We start from the raw sequence: 23,258 nt of genomic DNA on the forward strand, positions 1-23,258 counted from the left end.
GCAGTGATTTTTTAATTTTTTTTATGACCTTCAAGATAAAGAGACTCGACACACATAAAAGACTATTCTGAGTGTTTTGCTTGCCTCATGTACAATACTACAGAGGGATTGGGGGGGGGTGTGTGCAATTACTTTCCTATGTTCTGGGATGGAGGCTCTTGTACCATGCCTCCTCTCTCTCTCACATACACAAACCTTTCTTTCACAGTTCTCTGTTTTCATACTGATGGACCTTTTTGGGTGCCTTTTTAATATTTTATAATTGTTTACACTGTCTGTTGTTTTTTTTTTGTGGTCTAGTGTGTATATCAAATGGGTGAATGTGTGTCTCTCACTTTCAGCCTTTCCCCTTTTATATGCAATACTGTGAACATGTTTGTGTGCCTGCTCCTCTGTGTGTGTGTGTGTGTGTGTGTGTGTGTACATGTGTGCCCGCATGCATTTCTGAATGTGTGTGTGGGTGCATGTGTTTTTCACAGTACACACACGTTCATATGCCTTGACCGGCCAAGATATGCTTGAGCGTGCGCATGTGTGTGTGTGTCTTCATGTTGTGTGGAGTGGTGTGGGTTTGTGGGTTGCAGCTGGAGCGGGTGTATTTGTGTGTTTTTAGTATGCATACATTATTGCATTTTTCATTGTAAATGCCCAGGGCTTTTGTTTCATTAGATTGGGCGTATCAAATATCCTTTTATTGACTCACTTGTGTAAACAAAGTGAGTCTATGTTTTAACCCGGTGTTCGGTTGTCTGTGTGTGTGTGTGCTGTGTATCCGTGGTAAACTTTAACATTGCCATTTTCTCTGCAAATACTTTGTCAGTTGACACCAAATTAGGTGTAAAAATAGGACAAATTCAGTTCTTTCCAGTCATCTTGTTTAAAACAATATTGCACCTCTGAGATGGGCACACAAAAAAAAGAAAAAAAAAAAGGAAGCCTAATTATATGCAAACTGCATTTACTGTTATATTTATATTTTTTGTATTCTCTAAACTTGGCACTTTGATCTGATATTCTGACCCAACAACAAGAGCAGTCATTATTATCATTTTCTGTTCAAACAGGATCTTCTTTTGCTCAGCATGGAAGTTTTATTTATTTTGCAAACGTTTTTGGTGCAGATAGTAAAAAAGGGAAATTACTCTGTAATTAATGCTAGGGGACTTAATTTATCACAAGTGACTCTTGAAGGCCTTGCCTCTCTTGTTATTATTATTATTATTAATTACTCAGTCAACTGTTGCCATTGCACATGGTTCAGAAGACATGGACTGACTGATCATGAAAATACCAGCTTCTATTCTTTAGTCTGTAACCTCAGCAGTGATAGTAACTTACATTTACTTACTTGGTTATTTTGTCTGATTACTTTATTTCATGTCATTTAATGTTTTACACAAAGGTCTGTCCAGTGTGTTGGATTTATGCATAGGTTAGATATTTGCTCCTCTTTTTTTCTTTTAATAAGCAGATGTATGTAGTGTCTATGGATCAGTCAATATTCTTTTTCACCTCCTTGAAACTGAAGCTATAGTTTGTTATCAGAACGGTGTTTGGTTACTTTGTAACCGGTTATCATTGCACCTGACCCAAACATTGAGCTACAAAGACACAGGACAGTTGGTCATGAAAATACCAGTTTTTATTCGCCAGTCTGTCACCACAGCTGTGTTTGTTACTTGTGACCCAGAGACATATTGCATTGTGCTTTATTGTGTTACTCTCTTTTTGTCACAACAGATTTCTCTGTGTGAAATTCAGGCTGCTCTCCTCAGGGAGAGCACATCGCTACACTGAGAGTGCCACCTTTTTTTTTTTTTTGTATGATTTTCTGCCTGCAGTTTTAATTGTTTTCCTATCAAAGTGGATTTTTCTACGGAATTTTACCAGGGGCAACCCTTTTGTTGCCATGGGTTCTTTTATGTCCGCTGAGTGCTTGCTGCACACAATACCTCAGTTTATCGTCTCATCTGAACCACCGCTCAAGGTCAAGTGGTAGGGGGAGAAAATACTAGCGACTATGAGATTGAAACCAGTGTGCTCAGATTCTCTCACTTCCTAGGCGGACGCGTTACCTCTAGGCCATCACCCCATACTGACTGTCCAATTGTGTGGCTGGGTTCAGACAGGACCAGGGAGGTGTAGATTCCAGCGAGGGCACGCGTCTATCCCGCCTTCTGCTGGCCCGGTCTGCCGCACACACGCTGATGGCGAAGTGGGTTTGGTTCGGGTCCTGTGTCTGTCCTGCTTTGTCGTCAGTGCTGTTGGGGGCAGCGTGGGGCTTGTGTTCGTTTCCTGCGCTTCTGGATGGGATGGGATGGGATGGATGGTTCAGGTTCCTTGAGCCGTGTCTTGGTCTGCACATTGTGTAGTGTGGTGGTGTTGGTTTGTGTGTGTGTGTGTGTGTGGCACCAGTGACTGTCCAGCTTTGTGTTTGTTTCCTCAAGTCTGTATTGTGTTGTGTTGTATTTTATTGTACATGTATTGTGTTGTGTTGTGTTGCATTGTGTTACACTGTGCTGTACTGTACTGTAATGTACTGCATGGTATTGTATTGTATTGTATTGTATTACTTTTTGTCACAGCATTGTGAAATTCAGTCTACTTTCTACAAGGAGTGTGTGCTGTTACAGTGCAGCGTACCCCCTTTTTTGTGTCTTTTTTTGTGATGTTTTTTTCTGTCTGCAAGTTTTCATTACTATCAAAGTGGAATTAAGTGGATTTTTCCTCAGAATTTACCTTTTTTACATGCGCTAAGAGTGTGTTGCACATGTGACCTCAGCTTATTGTTGAAAGACTAGCACCTAGACCACCACTTAAGGTCTAGTAAAAGGGGAAGTTAAAATCCTGGTCTGTATATGAGACTTGAAGTGTAGACACTTCCGAGTTGGGAGTATTATCACTAGGCCACGGCTCCAGGGTGATGCGGGAGGCTGCATCTTTCATTGTGTGTGCTGCACTTGATGTGTCTGGAGCTGGCAGAATGGTTAACCCTTTGAGCCCTGAGTTCCTGAGCAATTTTAACCCTTCTGCCTGAGCTCCTGAGCCAAAATTTGCAAATAATTGGTATTAAACCCTTTGAGCCCTGACCACCGCTGCTTTACCGGTGGCAGAGAAAAATGACATGATGCCCAGCCACCGGTTGAGCGGTGCGTAAACACTTGAAGCGTGCAGAGTCTCAACCTGGCCCGTCAGGGCAGAAATCAGGGACAAAACGTGCGAGAAAACAACTGTACATAATGCAGCAAGTAATTGATATGCTTGATGATTTATCAGAAGTAGAGTATGACAATGATTACTCTGATAGTGAGGTGGAATTCGAATCGGATGATTTTGCTACAGATAGTGATGTTGAAAATGAATCTGAGCATGCAGAATCAGTTGATCAAAGGAGGCGTGTCAGGTTGAGACTCTGCACACTTCATGGTAGAAATCAATCTTTTTTATCCAAAGCACATGCACAAAACACAGTGAAAAGGCGCAGCAATGTTGGTACTACGTTCGCTGACGTCAGAATATTACGGTTTTTCTGATTGGCTCTTCAATATAAGTCAACCAATAGCAAAACACGACAAGTGTTTACGCACCGCTCAACCGGTGGCCAGGCGTTATACCACCCCTCCCCACCACCGGTAAAGCGGTGGTCAGGGCTCAAAGGGTTAAGACACTTATCTGCCAGTACAGTGTCCGTGAGGGTCTGGGTTTGACTCCTGCTCTCACACTTTCTCCCAAGTTTGACTGGAAAATAAAACTAAGCTCTTAGTCATTCGGATCAGACGATAAACTGAGGTCATGTGTGCAGCATGGAGTTGGCGCACTGACAAAGAACCCATGGCAATGATAGTGCTGTCCTCTGGCAAAATTCTGTAGAAAAAATCAACTGAGATAGGTATACAAATATATATGCACTCAAGGCCAGATTAAGCAGATTGGGTTATGCTGCTGGTCAGGCATCTGCCTAGCAGATGTGGTGTAGATTATATATGTAGATTTGTCCAAACACAGTGACACCTCCTTGAGAAACTGAAACTGTGTTTGTAGAGGGGTTGTTGGTGATAGGGTGGTACATGGTCAGTATTGTATTTGTGTTCTGTGTGATGGTGTTGTGGTCAGGATTGAGTCTGTGTACTTCTTATCTTCTTCGGCATTTGTGGTCTGCAACCCTTGACGTTCACTTAAATGTACCAGTGGGCTTTTATGTGTAAGACCACTTTTACCCCATTATGAAGGCAGCCGTATTCTGTTTTTGGGGATGTGCATGCTGAGTATAATCTTGTTTCCATAACCCACTAAACACTGATATGGATTTTACTACCTTTAACATGTGCATTTGATCTTTTGCATGCTAATGCCCTCGAAGGGGTTCAGGCACTACCAGGTCTGCACATGATCATCTGTTGACCTGGGAGCTAGGGGAAAAACTCTCAACCTTCACTCATCAGGATACTGTGACTAGGATTCAGACCCAGAACCCTCATAGTGAAAGTCCATTGTTGTTTTGTGTTTGTGGTGTTGTTGTGGTCATTACTGTGTTGTTTGTTGTTTTTTTTCGTTGGCGTTCAGGCGGTCAGTATTGTGTGTTCCGTACCTGGTTCCAGTCCAGAGAACGTGACAGATAATTCCAAACAATCCATCATTGGCCTGAATATTTTTATGCACTGGATTTATGCTTCAGTGTCTGCAAGTTTCGTATGTGCGCTTCTGTGGTTTTCTGTGTGGTTGAAGTGGATCCAGAGTGAAAATAGTGAAGCGTGTGCACCTGGTTGTCAGTGGTGGCTGTGTGTCCAGGAGGGGGCTTTTGGCTTGCTGGGTTGTAGCTTGGTTGTCTGCTGACACAGGTCTGCACGGTTGTCCTGTTAGGGTGTCATCTGTATACGGTGCTTGTGATGGTCAGCTTCTATAATCACAGTAACAGTTATGTTAAAGATGATAATTGTGCATTTATGTAGCGCTTGCCCTGCGGTTTAAAGTGCACTCACCGATGCACCTGGCATGAATATGAAGAATATCAAAGGTACAAACTCACCAAAAATACAACTTTCAAACAGTGTAACATCGCTTACAACACACTCACCTCTCCCACCTCACCCTCTTCACACGCACACATAACACACACACATGCACATGTGCGCACATGTGTGTACACACACACTCACACTCTAATATCACTTCAAGTGGAAAGACATTAAACTAAAGACAACAACAACACACTCACATACAAGCATAAAGAAATGCCTGCACATGCATTCATGCACATGCACATTCATGTACACACACACACACACACACACACACACACACACACACACACACACACACAAAATGTATGCATGCACACATATGCACACACACAAATGCATGCTCTCACACATGCAGTGGTAATGATTCTTTTGAGGGAACTCTTATTATTGTGAGCTTACTTGCCCAAACTTTACAGCATGTGTGTGTGCATATTGCATTGTGGTTAACAAAGTGTTGGTGTGGTATACTAACTGGTGCACATTTTATTGCTTTGATTAAAAGGAAAATGAATGGAGAATATCATCATCATTTATTCAGTGTTGACAGGGTGAAATTACTCACAATCATTGGGGAAAAAAGAAGGAAAATCCAGGTCACTGTATTTGATGTGTGGAAATGGTCTTGGACATTACAACCAGATGAAATTATTTTGATTTTTTTCCGTTACCAGGTTGTTCTGTATTGAAATACATACACTTACACCCTCATATCAAACCACCCAAAAACACTATCATATGATATCACACACACACACCTACACACAGACACACCCACACACCCACACCCACCCACCCACCCACACACACACACACACACACACACACACACTGTATACAGTATTTCAGTGTACTTGGTTGGGTTTTATCCTCACTTGGATAATGAGAATAACTTTGGTTGATCAACAATGACATGACTTTTGTTTTCTACCACATTTTCTTAGTCACTTTTGTGTAATTAATTTAAGAAAATCTAGACACTTCTGCTACACTGTACATTCTGGCAGCCATGTGTGTATGCTCAACATTGTTTTACAAAATACAAAAACCAACATCACAACCCGAAGGGACGCTCACTCAGTCTGGCTCCGCGACTAAGCCATTATTGTCGTTAGTAGGGGGCTTAGTAGGTGGTGTGCTAAGTACGTTAAAACAGAACAGGCACCACTGAACACCACTGAAGTGACTCAGCAGCAGTGTAGGGTCTCCTCTGGTGTGTGGCCTCCTGGCGACCTAACATCGATGGTTCCCTGTGGACTGCCGACGCTGGAACTGCGATGGACGAACCCGGGTGTGGCCGTGTATGGGGGAATCTAAATGAGCGGCGTGGGAGTAATGCCACTGAAACGGTGCAGATGTTGGGGCAGCAAAAAAAACAAACAAAAAAAACAACAAAAAAACATCACAACCCGAGCCAGCACTTGTTGAGAAATTGCTTCAAACACCCAGCAAGACAGTTCGCCATTTGCGAAGCAACGTTTCAGTGGTCACCTGACCAGCCTGACTTGATTTTGCGATATCAGAATCGCAGCTGAAAACATGGCTGAGGGTGATTTAAAAGACAGGTTTCCAGGTATGATATTTATGCTGGAGTGTGAAATGACATCATTGTTTCATTCCACAGACATCAGCAACAAGCTGACACACCTATTTTGGGTCAATATCTATCAGCATCCTTTCAAGGTTTTTTTTTTCCCCTTTCTTCCCTGTTTGTAATGCTTCAGTTAATCTTTCCAACAAATTCAGAGAGAAACATCTGCAAACTTGCTTTTATTTATGATGGTTAGCATACTCATAGCCATGACGAATGTATGATATCATATTTTATGTTTGTCAGTTTCTGTCCAAAAAAAAAAGATAAAAGAAGAAGAAAAATTTTTTTTACAGATTATTATAATAGATAAGCAATTTAGTTTTTTTTTTTCTTTTTGTTTGGTAGTTGTCGCTTTTTAAGAAAAAAAAATGAACATTTGTCAGATTCATTTTTAGTAAATATTCACAGAAGGTAATGTTGAAGGTGCAGTCTGTTGTCAGTTTCTGTCAGGCAATAATTGATCTTGTGTATACATGTACTGAAAATGATAAAGTTGCAACAAAGTGTTTCACATGTTGTCAGTTTCTGTCGGGCAAAAATTGATCTCATTTTCATGCATTGAAAATGATGAAGTTGCAACACAATGTTTTCGCATGTTGTCAGTTTCCGTCAGGCAAAAATTGATCTCATTTTCATGCATTGAAAATGATGAAGTTGCAACACAATGTTTTCGCATGTTGTCAGTTTCCGTCAGGCAAAAATTGATTCCCCGTGCCACACCAGCTGCAGGGAAGAGAAAGCTGTTTTTCAGTGTCAAGTAGATCACATGAATATTGATGTGTGTGCCGCAGCAAACCCGGACAGCCCGAGGTGACAGTGACGGCACCAATGCCAGAGGAGATAGAGACTCTGTCCGTGCCCTGGGATGCTCCGCTGCTGTCGGCCAGACAGAACGCCCTCAAGCCGGAGATGTACGTACCATCCGTGTGCAGGGAAGTAACACCGCCAGGCTTTGGTCCACAGTCACACACGTGTTGTCTGTCAGTAAGCTGTGTCAACAGGGCGTAAGGATGAACCAGTTAATTGTCTGCCTTTATGACCTGGTGTCTTTAGTTGAACAATAATAGTTCTTAATGTATTTATGACCTGGTTAAACAATAACAGTTTTAGCCATGGTTGCATGCTGGGAATCCCTTTTCCCCTGAGTTTGAGTTCCCATTATTGTAGTAGATATTCCCCCCTCTAGAATTTTCCCTGGCCCCTTCACTCTAGTTAATGTAGAAGTTGCCCCCCCCCCCCACTCCTCCTCCCGCTCCTCTCCCCCTCCACCCCACACCCCCTCCACCCTCCTACACACCCTCTGAGAATATGTTCCCAAAGTGCCCATGTGAATTCCTAATTCTCAAGGAGTTGGTGAATAAACAGGATGTCCTCTGCTTTTATTTGTACAGTACAGACTGCTTTTGGTTCTTGCTTACTCATTCTAGAAATCTGTCATGGAAGTCTTGTGTGAAAAGGGTTTGGTTGGTTGACTGGTGAATGATGACAGTATATTGTACGTCTTAGTTCTGCAGTTTCCCAGAGGGTGTGCCACGATGATTATTCCCCTTCTGTATGTTTTTTTTTTCCATTTATCACAGTGGACTTATCTTCAGAATTTTGCCAGGGGCAACAACTATTTTATTGCCATGGATTCTGAAATACACAAGTGCATGTTTCACAGTTTCTGATCTCATCTGAAAGACTAGCATTTGGACCATCACTCAGCAACTAGTGAAGGGGATGGAGGAAGGGTGGAATTGTGGGGAGGGAATCCTATTCCTTGCATAATCTGAACTCAGAGCAACCACTGTGCCATTATTTCACAGAAGATGCAGATTATTTAGAGACAAATTATTATTGTTTAGAGACTACTTATCTTCAAACATGGGGCATGATACAAAATTCTGAGTACCATATTATCTCCACTAAGAGATATTAATTTGTGGTGTATAATACAAGCAATGCATGAAAATCACAGTCATTGAATGTATGATAGTGTCCTGCCCAAGTTTCATCCCCATTCTCTTGGCCAAGAGGGTTTTAGGACAGTTGGTGTTGGGATGGTTCCAAAGACCAACTAGCCCCCAAGGCTGCAGCACTGAGAGACAGTGTACTTTAGCCTCCAAGTCTGAGAGTCACAGTCATTGAATAGGTTTACATAAAAGACATAAAACATAGTCAGGGGTTGGGAAAAGACTAATAGGGAGGGAACACATTGTTGGGGGATGTGTTGACAGTTATTCCCCTTCCTGTCCAGAAATTGCCTCCCTGTTGGCATGGTTCTGTAGTTCACCAGCTGACAGGCTTTGTACGCTTCTCACTTGCCTGTCTCACTTCGGTTGTCATGTTTCATGTTATTGTCATTCACATCCCCCCCCCCCCCCCTTTTTATCACAGAATTTCTTCCCTTAGAGTTTTCACTGTTCAGCTTTTGACTGTTTGCACTCTACAGTTTGGTGCAAATTTGTATTGATCATTTGTCGTTACCTGGTCATGATTAACTGGATGCCTGACCTTTGATATGATATGGTTCACTATTTTTTCATGAGTATTAAAAAGCTCATTCCTACAGTATTTAGGAACAACAGCTTTGGATATACAATTCATAGGATATGATGTTAAAAAAAGATTTATCTTGTGAAATTATCTTTGTGACATAGTAAGGTGATGATACTTTTGAGCATTGCACCTTTTGTGGAAAATGACCCACCATAGGCAAAGTTTATGTTTTAAGCAATAATTAAATTCATTACACATTGTGTGTGTGTGTGTGTGTGTGTGTGTGTGTGTGTGTGTGTGTGTGTTACAGTACTTGTTTATTGTTTGTATTAATTTAATGTTTGCAATAATTAAATGCATTACACATTGTGTGTGTGTGTGTGTGTGTGTTACAGTACTTGTTTATTGTTTGTATTTGTGTTTGCCTTGCCTCATCTCTTCTTGATTTAATTTGATAAAAACCTTGGTTGGATAGGTTTGGTTTTGATTTGGTTTTTATAAAGTTTAGTTTGACCTGATGTCTTTGGTTCTGTTCAGATGAGGACAAGTAGTACTTTCCAGGTCTGTTGTTATGAGTGATACTGTTGTAGTTTTACCCTTTTGCCACCTCTTACTGTCATTATAGGAGGCATGCTATCTGACTAATTTCGAAGACTAACACTTCTCTAATCTAGTTGTATGGCATTGATATAGTGTATTGGGTTTTTCTGTCAGTGGTTACCTGTAGTTGATGGTGATTTGTGGTTTCTGGGCTTCTGCTTGAATAATACTTGTTTCTTTGTCTGCCTTGGTTGCTGTGCTTATAGATGATTGTAACATGGGTGAGGGTGGCCGCATGGTATGTTGATGGTCCTTTTATGACTTTTTTCCTTTTCAACATTTTTTTTTTCAAGGCGCTGTGGTGAAATCTGTCAGGCGTTGGACTGCTTATCCAGCGTTCACCAGTGATCAGTGTTCCAGGCCCTGTTCAGTATGGTTCTGTGTTCCTAGGAAAGGGACTTTATTATTGATTTTTCCTGACTCCACTCAGGTGTGAATGGGAACCTGACTCCACTCGGGTGTGAATGGGAACCTGACTCCACTCGGGTGTGAATGGGAACCTGACTCCACTCGGGTGTGAATGGGAACCTGATATCAGCCAAGGAAAGGTTAAAATGGCAAAAGAGACAACTGGGCCCAGCCTTCCTTTGTGGAGTCCAAGACACGGTAGATATGAATTCACTGTCCAAATGGCCATATTAGGCATTGGGCATTTAGCCTTTTTTCTTTTTAACCTGAAAAGTGTTTTCTATTTTGAAGATGGTGCAGCTGATATCAGTATATCATCCTGGGATTTATTCACAAGAAGAATCCTGATCTGGTTGATGTTCAGACCCTCCTTTGAGATGACTGACCACTTGAAGGGGGAAAAGATGTTTTGTGGGGGGAAGGAAAGGACATTGCCTTGGCAGCCATCGTCGTCTTTGCTTTTGCTGTCACACAGCCAGTCCACATGCTTTTCTTCTTCTTCTTTAACTCTGTGAAGAGTCAGTGGGGCACTGCACAGAAGAAGTGTTCACCAGATGCCTCCAGGTCTTTTAGTTGTGTGTCAAAGCATCCTGGGTCTGTGCCACTTCTGGTCAGTCCACATGTCTTCTTCAGGTCCTGCCGGCCAGCTGTTGTAGACCTTGGTCCTCAGTGGAACTGCAGCTGGCCATCCAACCTGTCATTTACCTCTTTGGTAGCTTGAGGACAGAGAATTCTGAAAGACGCCATGTGGATTGACTGAAAATGGGTTGTGGTCATTTGTCTAGATCTTCCTTCCTGGTGGTTCTTTCAGTTTCCTAAACTTCAGCTTACTCACTGAGGCCTTTCACACTTCTCTTGTGGTATGGGCCATCAACAAGATACCTCCACGCTCCCCTTGTATGTGCCTCCAGGCTCTGTCTGACTCCAGGTTAGGCCATTTTTCTGGGTGTTTGCCTGGAGGTCTTTTTGGCCATGTGTTTGTTGGTCTGCCTCTCTTTCTCTTCCCTTGGGGGTTCCATATCGGGATCTGTCTGGTGATGCACTGCACGGAATGTGGAGGGATACAGTTCAAGGCATCAGAGTATCAGTGATGATGTGAGATGTTCTCTTGACTGGAACGGAATGATTTTGAAGAGAGAAGTCATTTGTGTGGGACTGATGGAGATGTTGGACCTGAGGTAACATGAGTGACTCGTGTATGACTGGCTTACGTGAATCTGATCCTTTGTCATAATACATAGTTTTCCTGTTTTCCAGTTAATGTTTTTCGCTCTTTGAACAAAGTTTGCTGCACAGACTGTAAATGTTACCTTGATTTTCTGGTGTCTGTATCTGATTCATCCCCACTCTCTTAACTCCCTCAAACAAAAACCACCTTGAGGCCTGTTTAGTATGGTACATCAGACTGCAAGACAGACTTGGAAGCCAGTTGACAGGTGTTTCATTGTCTTCGGTGTAGGCAGTGTTAATATCAGCTCTGTTGAGATGTACATCCAGTGGTTATACCAGTTCTGTTGACATGTGTACCATTGTCTTCTCCAGAGATGGCAATGGTTATATCAGTCCTGCTGACATGTGTACCTGCTGGTTATATCAGTCCTGTTGACATGAGTACGATAGTCTTCTTGAGATGGCAGTGGTTATATCTGTCTTGTTGACACATGTACCTGCTGGTTATATCAGTCCTGTTGACATGAGTACGATAGTCTTCTTGAGATGGCAGTGGTTATATCTGTCTTGTTGACACATGTACCTGCTGGTTATATCAGTCCTGTTGACATGAGTACGATAGTCTTCTTGAGATGGCAGTGGTTATATCTGTCTTGTTGACACATGTACCTGCTGATTATATCAGTCCTGTTGACATGAGTACGATAGTCTTCTTGAGATGGCAGTGGTTATATCTGTCTTGTTGACACATGTACCTGCTGGTTATATCAGTCCTGTTGACATGAGTACGATAGTCTTCTTGAGATGGCAGTGGTTATATCAATCCTGTTGACATGTGTACCTGCTGGTTATATCAGTCCTGTTGACACGTGTACCTGCTGGTTATATAAGTCCTGTTGGCACATGTATCTGCTGGTTATATCAGTCCTGTTGACATGTGTACCTGCTGTTTATATCAGTCCTGTTGACATGAGTACGATAGTCTTCTTGAGATGGCAGTGGTTATATCAGTCCTGTTGACATGTGTACCTGCTGGTTATATCAGTCCTGTTGACACGTGTACCTGCTGGTTATATAAGTCCTGTTGGCACATGTATCTGCTGGTTATATCAGTCCTGTTGACACGTGTACCTGCTGGTTATATCAGTCCTGTTGACACGTGTACCTGCTGGTTATATCAGTCCTGTTGACATGTGTACCTGCTGGTTATATCAGTCCTGTTGACATGTGTACCTGCTGGTTATATAAGTCCTGTTGGCACATGTACCTGCTGGTTATATCAGTCCTGTTGACATGAGTACCCAATGGTTATATCAGTCCTGTTGACACATTTACCTGTTGACACGTGTATAACCCATTGTCTTCCAGAGACGGCAGTGGTTATATCAGTCCTTGCAGCATCTACTCCATTGAGGCAGATCTGACTGCGGAGAAGGATGAGTTCCTGAGCGAGGAGGACAAGCATGAACTGGCGCAGAGACTGGAGGGGGAGCTGGCCGGGAGCATCCTGGAGCTGTGGCGTGAGCGCCTCAACCAGCCCATGATGGGCAGTGACATTGAAATCGCCTACGACACGGACGACGATCTGAGCACGGCCAGCCAAACCCCCCACTCCATGTGCTCTCGCTCCCCGGCGACCCGCAGTCCTAACACCTCGCTGGGGCCCCGCGCGGGGTCCAGGGCTCTGGCTTATTTGTAAGTGGCTGTTAGTGGCTTCCATGTGCTTTGGAAGATGTTGTAATGGTTACCGTTATTCATCCTACCAGGGCTCTGGCTTATATTTTAAGTGGCTGTTAGTGGTTTGAGCCAAGTGTTTTGCTTCCATGTGGTTTGGAAGGTGTTGTGATAATCCTGACTTCGTTCTACCAGGGCTCTGGCTTATCTTTTATAAGTGCCTGTTTGTGGCTTGAGCCAGCGTTTCACTTCCATGTGGTTTGGAAGATGCTTTAATGATTACCGTGACTTTGTTCTACCAGGCTCTTGCTTTTTTTGTAAGTGCCTGTTTGTGGCTTGAGCCAGCGTTTCACTTCCATGTGGTTTGGAAGATGCTTTAATGATTACCGTGACTTGTGTTCTACCAGGCTCTTGCTTTTTTTGTAAGTGCCTGTTTGTGACTTGAGCCAGCGTTTCACTTCCATGTGGTTTGGAAGATGCTTTAATGATTACCGTGACTTTGTTCTACCAGGCTCTTGCTTTTTTTTGTAAGTGCCTGTTTGTGACTTGAGCCAGTGTTTCTCTTCCATGTGGTTTGGAAGATGCTTTAATGATTACCGTGACTTTGTTCTACCAGGCTCTTGCTTTTTTTGTAAGTGCCTGTTTGTGGCTTGAGCCAGCGTTTCTCTTCCATGTGGTTTGGAAAATGCTTTAATGATTACCGTGACTTTGTTCTACCAGGCTCTTGCTTTTTTGTAAGTGCCTGTTCGTGGCTTGAGCCAGCGTTTCACTTCCATGTGGTTTGGAAGATGCTTTAATGATTACTGTGACTTTGTTCTACCAGGGCTCTGGCATGTTTTTCAGAAGTGCCTTGTCGTGGCTTGAGCCAGTGTTTCGCTTCCATGTGCTTTGGAAGATGTAATGATTCTTGTGACTTCGTTTTACCAGGCACTGGCTTATTTTTTTTATAAGTGCCCGTTACATGGCTTGAGCCAGCATTTCGCTTCCATGTGGTTTGGGAGATGTAAAGATCACTGTTGTTCATTCTGCTAGCGTGCTTTTTTTTTTTTTTTTTTTTTTTTTTTTGCACCTCTGTAATGCTTGTGCTATTGATTCCTGATTCATCAAGCTGGTTTTTCGACCTTTCAATTAAGTGTAAACAATTAGGGGAATGAACATGACTGTTGATAAACATCTGGCCAGTTATTGACAACGTTTTGGCGCAGTTGAAGGACTTTTGTGCGCTTTTTTTTTTTGTCAAGTTTTGTTCATGACTGTAGCTAGAAAGTTGTGTTTCACTTCTCATCAAGTGCTAGTCATTCGATTGAGACGATGAACTGAGCTCTGACTTGCAGCATGCATTTTGCACACATAGCAGAACCCACAACAACAAAAGAGTTGACACAGACAAAATTATGTCGCAAAATCCACTTTGATTGTAAAACAAATAAACCTGCAGACTGAAAAAGAAAAAAAAAAAAGAGAAAAAAAAAAAAAAAAAGCATGGCGCTGCACTATTGCAACACGTTCTCCCTGAGAAGAGCAGTCCGAATTTCACATTGAGCATTCAGTTGTGACAAAAAGTTATGCAATTCTGTGCAATGCAGTACAATGCAGTACAATACAATGCAATACAAAAGCAGTGCAGTTCAATGCAATGCAATACAATACAGTAATAATACAATACAGTACAATGTAATACAATACCATACAGTACAATACAGTAAAATACAATAAAATATACAGTACAATGCAATAAAAAAAAAAAGCAGTGCAGTTCAGTGCAGTGCAATACAATACAATACAATACAACACAACACAACACAATACAACACAACACAATACAATACAATACAACTCAATACAACACAGCACAAAACAATACAATACAATACAATACAATACCATACCATACCATACCATACCATACCATACAATGGATGTACCATGGCCGAGTTCTGATCCAGTGACCAGTGTTGGAGCTCCCATTTCAGCCTGGTAAACCGTTTTGGCCTTGGGAAAGGCACTTTACTCAGATTTTTTATCACTCCACCCAGCTGTGGGTGATTGCTTGACATTTGTGTGGAAGGTTAAAACAACAGAATTGGCTGGGGATGGTTCAAACAGCAGAAGTGGTTGGGGATGGTTCAAACAGCAGAATTGGCTGGGAAGGGTTCAAACAGCAGAATTGGCTGGGGATGGTTCAAACAGCAGAATTGGCTGGGGAAGGTTCAAACAGCAGAATTGGCTGGGGATGGTTCAAACAGCAGAATTGGCTGGGGATGGTTCAAACAGCAGAATTGGCTGGGGATGGTTCAAACAGCAGAATTGGCTGGGAAGGGTTCAAACAGCAGAATTGGCTGGGGAAGGTTCAAACAGCAGAATTGGCTGGGGAAGGTTCAAACAGCAGAGCAGAATTGGCTGGGGAAGGTTAAAACAGCAGAATTGGCTGGGGAAAGTTCAAACAGCAGAATTGGCTGGGGAAAGTTCAAACAGCAGAGCAGAATTGGCTGGGGAAAGTTCAAACAGCAGAATTGGCTGGGGAAAGTTCAAACAGCAGAGCAGAATTGGCTGGGGAAGGTTAAAACAACAGAATTGGCTGGGGATGGTTCAAACAGCAGAATTGGCTTGGAAGGGTTCAAACAGCAGAATTGGCTGGGGAAGGTTCAAACAGCAGAATTGGCTGGGGAAGGTTCAAACAGCAGAGCAGAATTGGCTGGGGAAAGTTCAAACAGCAGAATTGGCTGGGGAAAGTTCAAACAGCAGAATTGGCTGGGGAAAGTTCAAACAGCAGAGCAGAATTGGCTGGGGAAAGTTCAAACAGCAGAATTGGCTGGGGAAAGTTCAAACAGCAGAGCAGAATTGGCTGGGGAAGGTTCAAACAGCAGAATTGGCTGGGGAAGGTTAAAACAGCAGAATTGGCTGGGGAAGGTTAAAACAGCAGAATTGGCTGGGGCAGCAGAATTGGCTGGGGAAGGTTAAAACAGCAGAATTGGCTGGGGCAGCAGAATTGGCTGGGGAAGGTTAAAACAGCAGAATTGGCTGGGGCAGCAGAATTGGCTGGGGAAGGTTAAAACAGCAGAATTGGCTGGGGAAGGTTAAAACAGCAGAATTGGCTGGGGCAGCAGAATTGGCTGGGGAAGGTTAAAACAGCAAAAAGAAAGGATAGTGTCTCATCTTCCTGTGTTGAGCCCCAGACACAGTGAATATCAGTTCACTGCCCCGATGGCTATTAAAGGATCCAGGACCTTCAAACGTTTTATTTTTTTATGATACAATACAGTGCAATACAATACAATAACCGCTCTTCTTAGAACATGTCTCTGTGCAGTTTGTGTGCCTGCTTTCGGTGAGGTGAGTATAGACAGAGGTTGCTGCTTTGGTTCTGGCCCTGGCCCCAAACCTTTTTTTTTTTTTTTTTTTTTTTTTTTTAGCAACATCAGTTTGTTTGGTTTTTTTCATTCTGTCCCATAACCACATGCAAAAAACTAATTATTAGTTTGGGGTTTTTTTTGTTTTACTCTCACTTCACTTTTCCTGTGACCTGCATGTCCTTATTTGTTTGTTCTTTCATTTATTGGTTGGTAGTGCAGTGAGGAAATCTTTGCTGATTTTATTTTGTGTGCGTGTTGGTTGGTTGAGTTTTTATCAGGACTTACGTGAGGTTGTGGTTTGATGTTGTAGGTGTGTGTGTGTGTGTGTGTGTGTGTGTGTGTGTGTGTGTGTGTACTGATGTGTTTATATCAATTTTCATTCATTGATGTGTATAGAATCATTGTGTATTGTAATTATATAAACGTTATATGAAAAGTTAGGGGTTTTCTTTTCTGTCAGTTAGCTGTTGCACTCATGCTGTGGGTTAGTTGACACTGTTTCTGGTTGTGTGTAAGGATGAGGGGCATTGAGACAGTGGGGTCATTTTGGTGGTGTTTTTTTTTTTTGGGGGGGGGGGGTGTTTTTTTCACTTGTGTGTGTCGTGTACATGCATATATGTGTGTGTGTGTGCACAAGTGCACGAAAATGCAATGTGTGCAGGTGTGTATGTCTTTTTTTTATGAAATTAATTGTCACTGCACCTTGTTTGCTGTTAATTTTATGTTTCATACTTACTTATTTGGTTGTTTTTTTTAATCAATGAAAAGAAAAGAAATTAATGTGTGATTCAAACCTATACTGTAGGCTCCCAAGGCCTAATAAGTGCATAGGTGCGGCATCTGCACCTCCCTTCTTTTGTCCCTGAACGGATGTGGTGTAGCATATGTAAATCAGTCAAGGAAAAAGAGAATTCTGTTCATTGTTATTAGTTGTGTATGTAAATACTTAGAGTTGGAGAAGTAAATATTTCATTCTTATAAGTTATCTGATATGTAATTATGGTTTCGGAAGGAAAACATTCATTCAGCATAGTATTATTACTAGTTATGTGATGTGTGAATAATCAGGTTGTTGAAAGAGAAATTCAGCATATTGTTATTTGTTATATGACATAACCAACATGTTTAGGCCTTGGGTGCATGCATAAATATTTGGGTACCAATCTGAGTGGGTTTCTTCTGGGTAATTTTGCCAGAGGACAACACATATATTGCCTTGGGGGGGGGGGTTTTGTCAGTGTTCCAAGTGCCTGCTGTACACGGGACCTTGGTTTATCATCTCATCTGAATAACTAGAATTACTCAGTTTGATTTTCCAGTTAAACTTTGGAGAAAGGGCGAGACTGGAAGTCAGTCTCAGACCTTCATTGACAATGTATTGGCAGATAAGTGTCTTACCCAATCTGCAGCCTTCCTGCTTAGATATAATAATAATAATAATAATAATAATAATAATGGTATTTATATAGCGCTGAATCTTGTGCAGAGACAAATCAAAGCGCTTTCGCACCAGTCATTCACACACATGCATAACTCTAAAACTGTAGAAACTAAAGACAAGGAAGGGCAGGCAAGGGAGGCTATTTTGGGAAGAGGTGGGTTTTAAGGCCAGACTTGAAAGAGCTGAGAGTGGAGACTTGACGAAGCGAAAGAGGAAGTTCATTCCAGTCGCAAGGTCCAGAGACAGAGAAAGAACGGCGGCCAACAGTCGAGTGTTTGAATCTGGGTATGCATAAACAGAGTGGATCCAAAGCCGATCGTAGTGAGCGAGATGGAGTGTAGAGGTGAAGGCAGCCACACAGATAGGAAGGGGCAGTTTTGTGATATGATTGGAGAAGGAAAAGTTTTTCACGTACCATAATTATTGTTATTAGTGATTTATGCGATATGTAAATATTTACAGGAGGTGACTTCACAGAATTGGTCAGATGTTGGACTTCTGATCTGGTATTCACAAGTATTTCAGGGTTTAATTAAGGCCCCATTTCAGCTTGGTGTTGTGTCGTTGGGAAAGGCACTTTACTTTGATTCTCCACTCTCCACCCAGGTGGGAATAGGTACTTACTCTGGTTTGGGAAGGTTTAAACAGCAGAAGGAGAAACTTGCTGACCCATATGCACTGTGGATATGAAATCACTGCCCCTAAACAGCTAGGGATGGAGAAGAAGGAAGGTCATTCAGCATATTGTGATTTTTTTCTGACATACGAATGGGGTTGGTGAAGGGGAAAAAATCAGTTTATTTATATCAGTAACATGTTGGAATAGGGTTGAAGAAGGAAATCAATCATCGAGCATATTGCTATCATTCAGCATATTGTTTTTGGTTATGTGTCATTTAAATAGGGTTGCAGAAAAGAATCATTCATTCAGCACATTAACTGTGACATATAAGTAGTGTATCACTATCAGACAGAAACAATTCACTATCATTCAGTGTTTTGTTGTTGATTACGTGGAATGTGAACACAGTTATGTAAGGAAATCATTCATTCTGCATATTGTGATGTGACATACATACTGCATCAGAAGAACAAACATTACTTATCATTCAGCATATTTTAGTTAATAACATAACATGTAAACATGGTTACAAAAGGAAATCATTCATTCAGCATATTGTGATATGACATATAAATAGTATAGCAGAAGGAAAAACATTTGTTATCATTCAGCGTATTGTAGTTCCCTGTAATTAAACAGGGTTACGAAAGGAAATCATCCATTCAGCATATTGTGATGTGACATGTAAATAGTGTACCAGAAGAACAAACATTAATTATCATTCAGCATATTGTAGTTGATTATGTTACATGTAAACAGGGTTACAAAAGGAAGTCACTCATTCAGCATATTGTGATGTGACATATCAAAAAGTATAGCAGAAGGAATAACATTGATTATCAATTAGCATATTGCAGTTAATTACATGAGATGTTGACAGGGTTACAAAAGGAAATCATTCAGCATATTGTGATGTGACATGTAAATAGGATATCAGAAGAACAAACAGTAATTATCATTCAGCATATTGTAATTAACTGCATGACATGTGAACAGGGTTACAATGGAAAATCATTCATTCAGCTTACTGTTGTTATCAAATTTTATTTTATTTTTTTGTCAGCAGAGAGAACGGGTTTAAAGAAGGACAATTGTTTGTTCAGCATACTCTTATTGACATGTTTTTCTTTCTTTCTCTGCTGACAGAACATGGTTACAGATGGAAAATGATTCATTCAGCATACTCTTATTGATTTTTTTTTTCTTTCTCTGCTGACAGAACAGGGCACAGATGGAAAATTATTTGTTCAGAATATTGTTTTTGACATGTTTTTTGTGTATTTTCCCCTTTCTGTGCTGACAGAAAAGGCCGGCGAAGCAGGACAGGGTCCATACAGTCTGACGACAGCGATGAGGGAGGCAACTCTCTGGAAATCGCCAGAATGAGGCTGCGAAAAACCCGCTTCGACTATGATCAGGACGCCCTCCGACAGCCCAAGGATGTCACGCCTCAACAGGTCGACTTCAGACACGTCCTCAAAAAGGGAGCTAAACCATTGGGGGAATGATGGTGACGTCACCAACAAAAACAAAACAAAAACAACAACAATAGCTGATGACTGCCTCATTCATGGAACATATCGTTTTCTTTTTTTTAAAACCTGCGAACTATTTGTTCCAAAGATTTCTAAACCACATAAGGATCGCACGTGTGTGTTGTGTTTCAATTCTGAAGTCTTTGGTCCTGGTTTACCGACTGAATGTATCTTCATTTTGCTCTTGATTGAATTTTGTTCAGAAATTTTTGTTGTGTAGATGAAGATGGTTGTGTCTGTGCAACATTTTTTGTGGTGTTGTGTCGTCAGACAGCTGTTTAGGGCTGGGTTTTTTTTGTGTAGTGTATTGTGAATTTGTGTGTGTAGCATCATTGGATTGTAAAAAAAAAAAAAAAAAAAGAAGAAAAAAGTTGATTAGATGATGGTTTTGTAACAAAAACTATTCATAAAGGATTTGAACGATAACCAGCATTTCATGCATTATAGAGTGGTAACCATCTTTCAGTGCATCATATCAAGTGAATGTACAGTTTGCCTTTTTGGTCTTCATTGTAGTACTCAGTTTAATTCCATTCCATTTTTCTGTGTTTCATTTCATTGTGTGTGTGTGTGTGTGAACACATGTATGTTTTTTGGGGGTTTTTTTTAAACATATGCATCGAGACAAAAGGCATATGATCCCATGTTCTTATTAATCTAAAGGAGGTAAAAATATTTATGTGACAATTTGTATATTGTTATTGATCAGAAAATATTCACTTCAGAAGAGTGATCTTGTGTGTGTGTGTGTGGCTGAAATGGCAAGAAATTATTTGAAATACTCAATAAAAAAAAAACCAGGTTATTGTCTATTACCAAATAATCATAAGTATTGTGGTTGCCATATCACTTGGCTGGATAGTTCATTTGCATAATAGGTGATTGTTAATTTCTATACACAAGCTCATCAGCACATAGGTGCTCAGAATGATAATGAGAGTATTCGCAGTTTCCTGTTTATATTGGCTTGAGGGAATTATGGTTCCCAATAATTCAGACTCAAGGAAAATGTTGTGGCTTGTAGATTGTAAATTATGGAACAGAGGCTACAGACAGACACACACTCACACACATACACATAGACACACACACACACACACATACACACACACACACACAAACGACACACACACACACGCATGCATGCACGCACGCACACGCGCATGCGCGCACAGACACACACACACTCACTCACTTACACACTCATGGAGACTTACACAGACATACTCACACATACACAGACACACACACAGATACACACACACACCCACACATGCATGCATGCTCACTGTATGCTCATTTGATCAAAACACAAATACTACGTTTAACAGACACGTTAGGTGCTGTGGTGACCTTTGTTTTATAATTCCACAGGATCATTTACCCGAGAAAGACGTGGATTATGATAAAAATGAATAGTTAATACTATTGTTATCCATGTCTTCTGGGGGGGGCGGGGGGGGGCGGAAAAAAAGTTGTCATCATCATCGATATCAAGGACACGTCTTTTCAGTCTTTGGGCTGTGTTTTGAATAAAGAAAGCTTCGGTCAGTTAAAGGCTGTAAGACGGTAGGGATCTCAGTCATTTATGCTTAACATACATATGGGATGCCTAAATCTCTACCTTTACTTGCCCTCCATGTTATTTGAACGACCAAGAATTCATTATTTCGATGGCATTACATACATTCATGTATAGTTATATTCATATGTTTTTGTGTTGTTGTTTTTTTAATTGTCTCTCACTCACATTATGTATGTGTGTGTGTGTTTTTTGGGGTTTTTTTTCTAATTCTGTCTCTCACACACATGTATATGTGTGTGTGTATTTTATTCTTTTTAATTTAGTTCTGTCTCTCATGCAGATATGTACATGTATACATTGAAAAAGGTTTATTTTTCTCACACGAATATTCTAGCACAGTCACACACATGATTATATAATTGTTGGGTTTTTTTTCTTTGTCTTTCACAAGCACAGTCACAAAAAGGAAGCAAGCATTTCAATGTAATGCAACTATGTGTGAGAGTGATGATGATATGTAGTCACTTCTGTTATTGGTGAATATTTTACATTGCATTATTCCAAACTACAAGAAGTCTATAGTTTTTTAATACCCATCCTTTAAAGTAAAATGTACCTGTACATATCTATCTATCTATCTATCTATCTATCTATATATCTATATATATATATATATATATATATATACATATCTATCTATCTATCTATAATGAAAACAAAACTTTTCATGCCTTACAAACTTGTGTATTGACCTCTCTCTCTGTCTCTCTGTCTCTCTCTCTCTCTCTCTCTCTCTCTCAAAATCTTGTATAGTTTTGCATGCCTTAAAAACTTGTGAATTGACCATCTCTCTCTCTCTCTCTCTCTCTCAAAACCTTGTGTATTTTTTGCATATTTTCTTTGAGATGCAGCTTATTGAGGCAGAGGAATAAATGCTATACATATATATTTTATATATGCATTCAGTATTGAACAGTATTTACTTAATCCTGTACTGTTATGGAGCACCTTCCTACAGTGTAAATGACAGACCAGAGTCATAAAGTGACACACGGATGTCAGCCTTTTGCATCATTCATGATGATGGTCCATAATTTTGTTTTGCTTTTTGAATTGTCCTGAAGCTTGTATGTTTGGTTGTTGTTGTTTTTTTATATCTGTTGTTTTGTCTGCTTGAAGTTTGGTTTCCTTTTTTTTTTTCCTTTTCTATCTGCTCTGGTGTTTTTGTTTGTTTGTCTAAGAAGTACACTGAGCTATCCGCTTGCAGAGATAACAAAATAGTCTTAAACAGATAAGTGAACAAAATTGACTGGAAAAAAATTACTTAAACAAATCCTGATCTGCAGCTCCCATGCCCACTAGTATGTACATGAGTGGGCTTTTACTTGTATGACCGTTTTCACCCCACTAAGTAGGCAGCCATACTCCGCTTTCAGGGGGGTGCATGCTGGGTATGTTCTTGTGTTTCCATAACCCACCAAATACTGACATGGATTACAGGACCTTTAACGTGCATATTTGATCTTCTGCTTGTGTATACACTCGAAGGGGGTTCAGGCACTAACAGGTCTGCTCATATGTTGAACTGGGAGATCGGAAAAATCTCCACCCTTTACCCACCATGCACCGTCACCAAAATTTGAACCCAGGACCATCAGATTGAAAGTCCAATGCTTTAACCACTCGGCTATTGTGCCCATCTGATTATTCAAGTATAATGATTAGTCGCTTTCCGATATTATTACTTTTCCATCATGACAGTAATATGGATTGATCCATTTTTGTGTTTCCTATGGTTTAACTGAAAAATGAATTTGCATCTGAAATTTACCTTCTC

General features: G+C 40.9%; 1 protein-coding gene across 2 annotated transcripts in view; it reads left to right on the forward strand.

The window, feature by feature from the left end:
- LOC143298968 (myosin-IIIb-like) overlaps window positions 1-21,361 on the forward strand; it is a 131,649-nt gene extending 110,288 nt beyond the window's left edge. For both annotated transcript variants that reach the window (XM_076612059.1, XM_076612139.1), the window contains 4 exons: window positions 2,126-2,215; window positions 7,404-7,523; window positions 12,640-12,966; window positions 19,665-21,361. In XM_076612059.1, the coding sequence (XP_076468174.1) occupies window positions 2,126-2,215; window positions 7,404-7,523; window positions 12,640-12,966; window positions 19,665-19,869 (742 nt within the window). In that variant the 3' untranslated portion in view covers window positions 19,870-21,361. The remainder of the gene's footprint in view (window positions 1-2,125; window positions 2,216-7,403; window positions 7,524-12,639; window positions 12,967-19,664) is intronic.
- Window positions 21,362-23,258: the final 1,897 nt, after the last annotated feature.

This window comes from Babylonia areolata, chromosome 1 (genome assembly GCF_041734735.1).
Source record: "Babylonia areolata isolate BAREFJ2019XMU chromosome 1, ASM4173473v1, whole genome shotgun sequence".
NCBI classification, from domain to species: domain Eukaryota; kingdom Metazoa; phylum Mollusca; class Gastropoda; order Neogastropoda; family Buccinidae; genus Babylonia; species Babylonia areolata.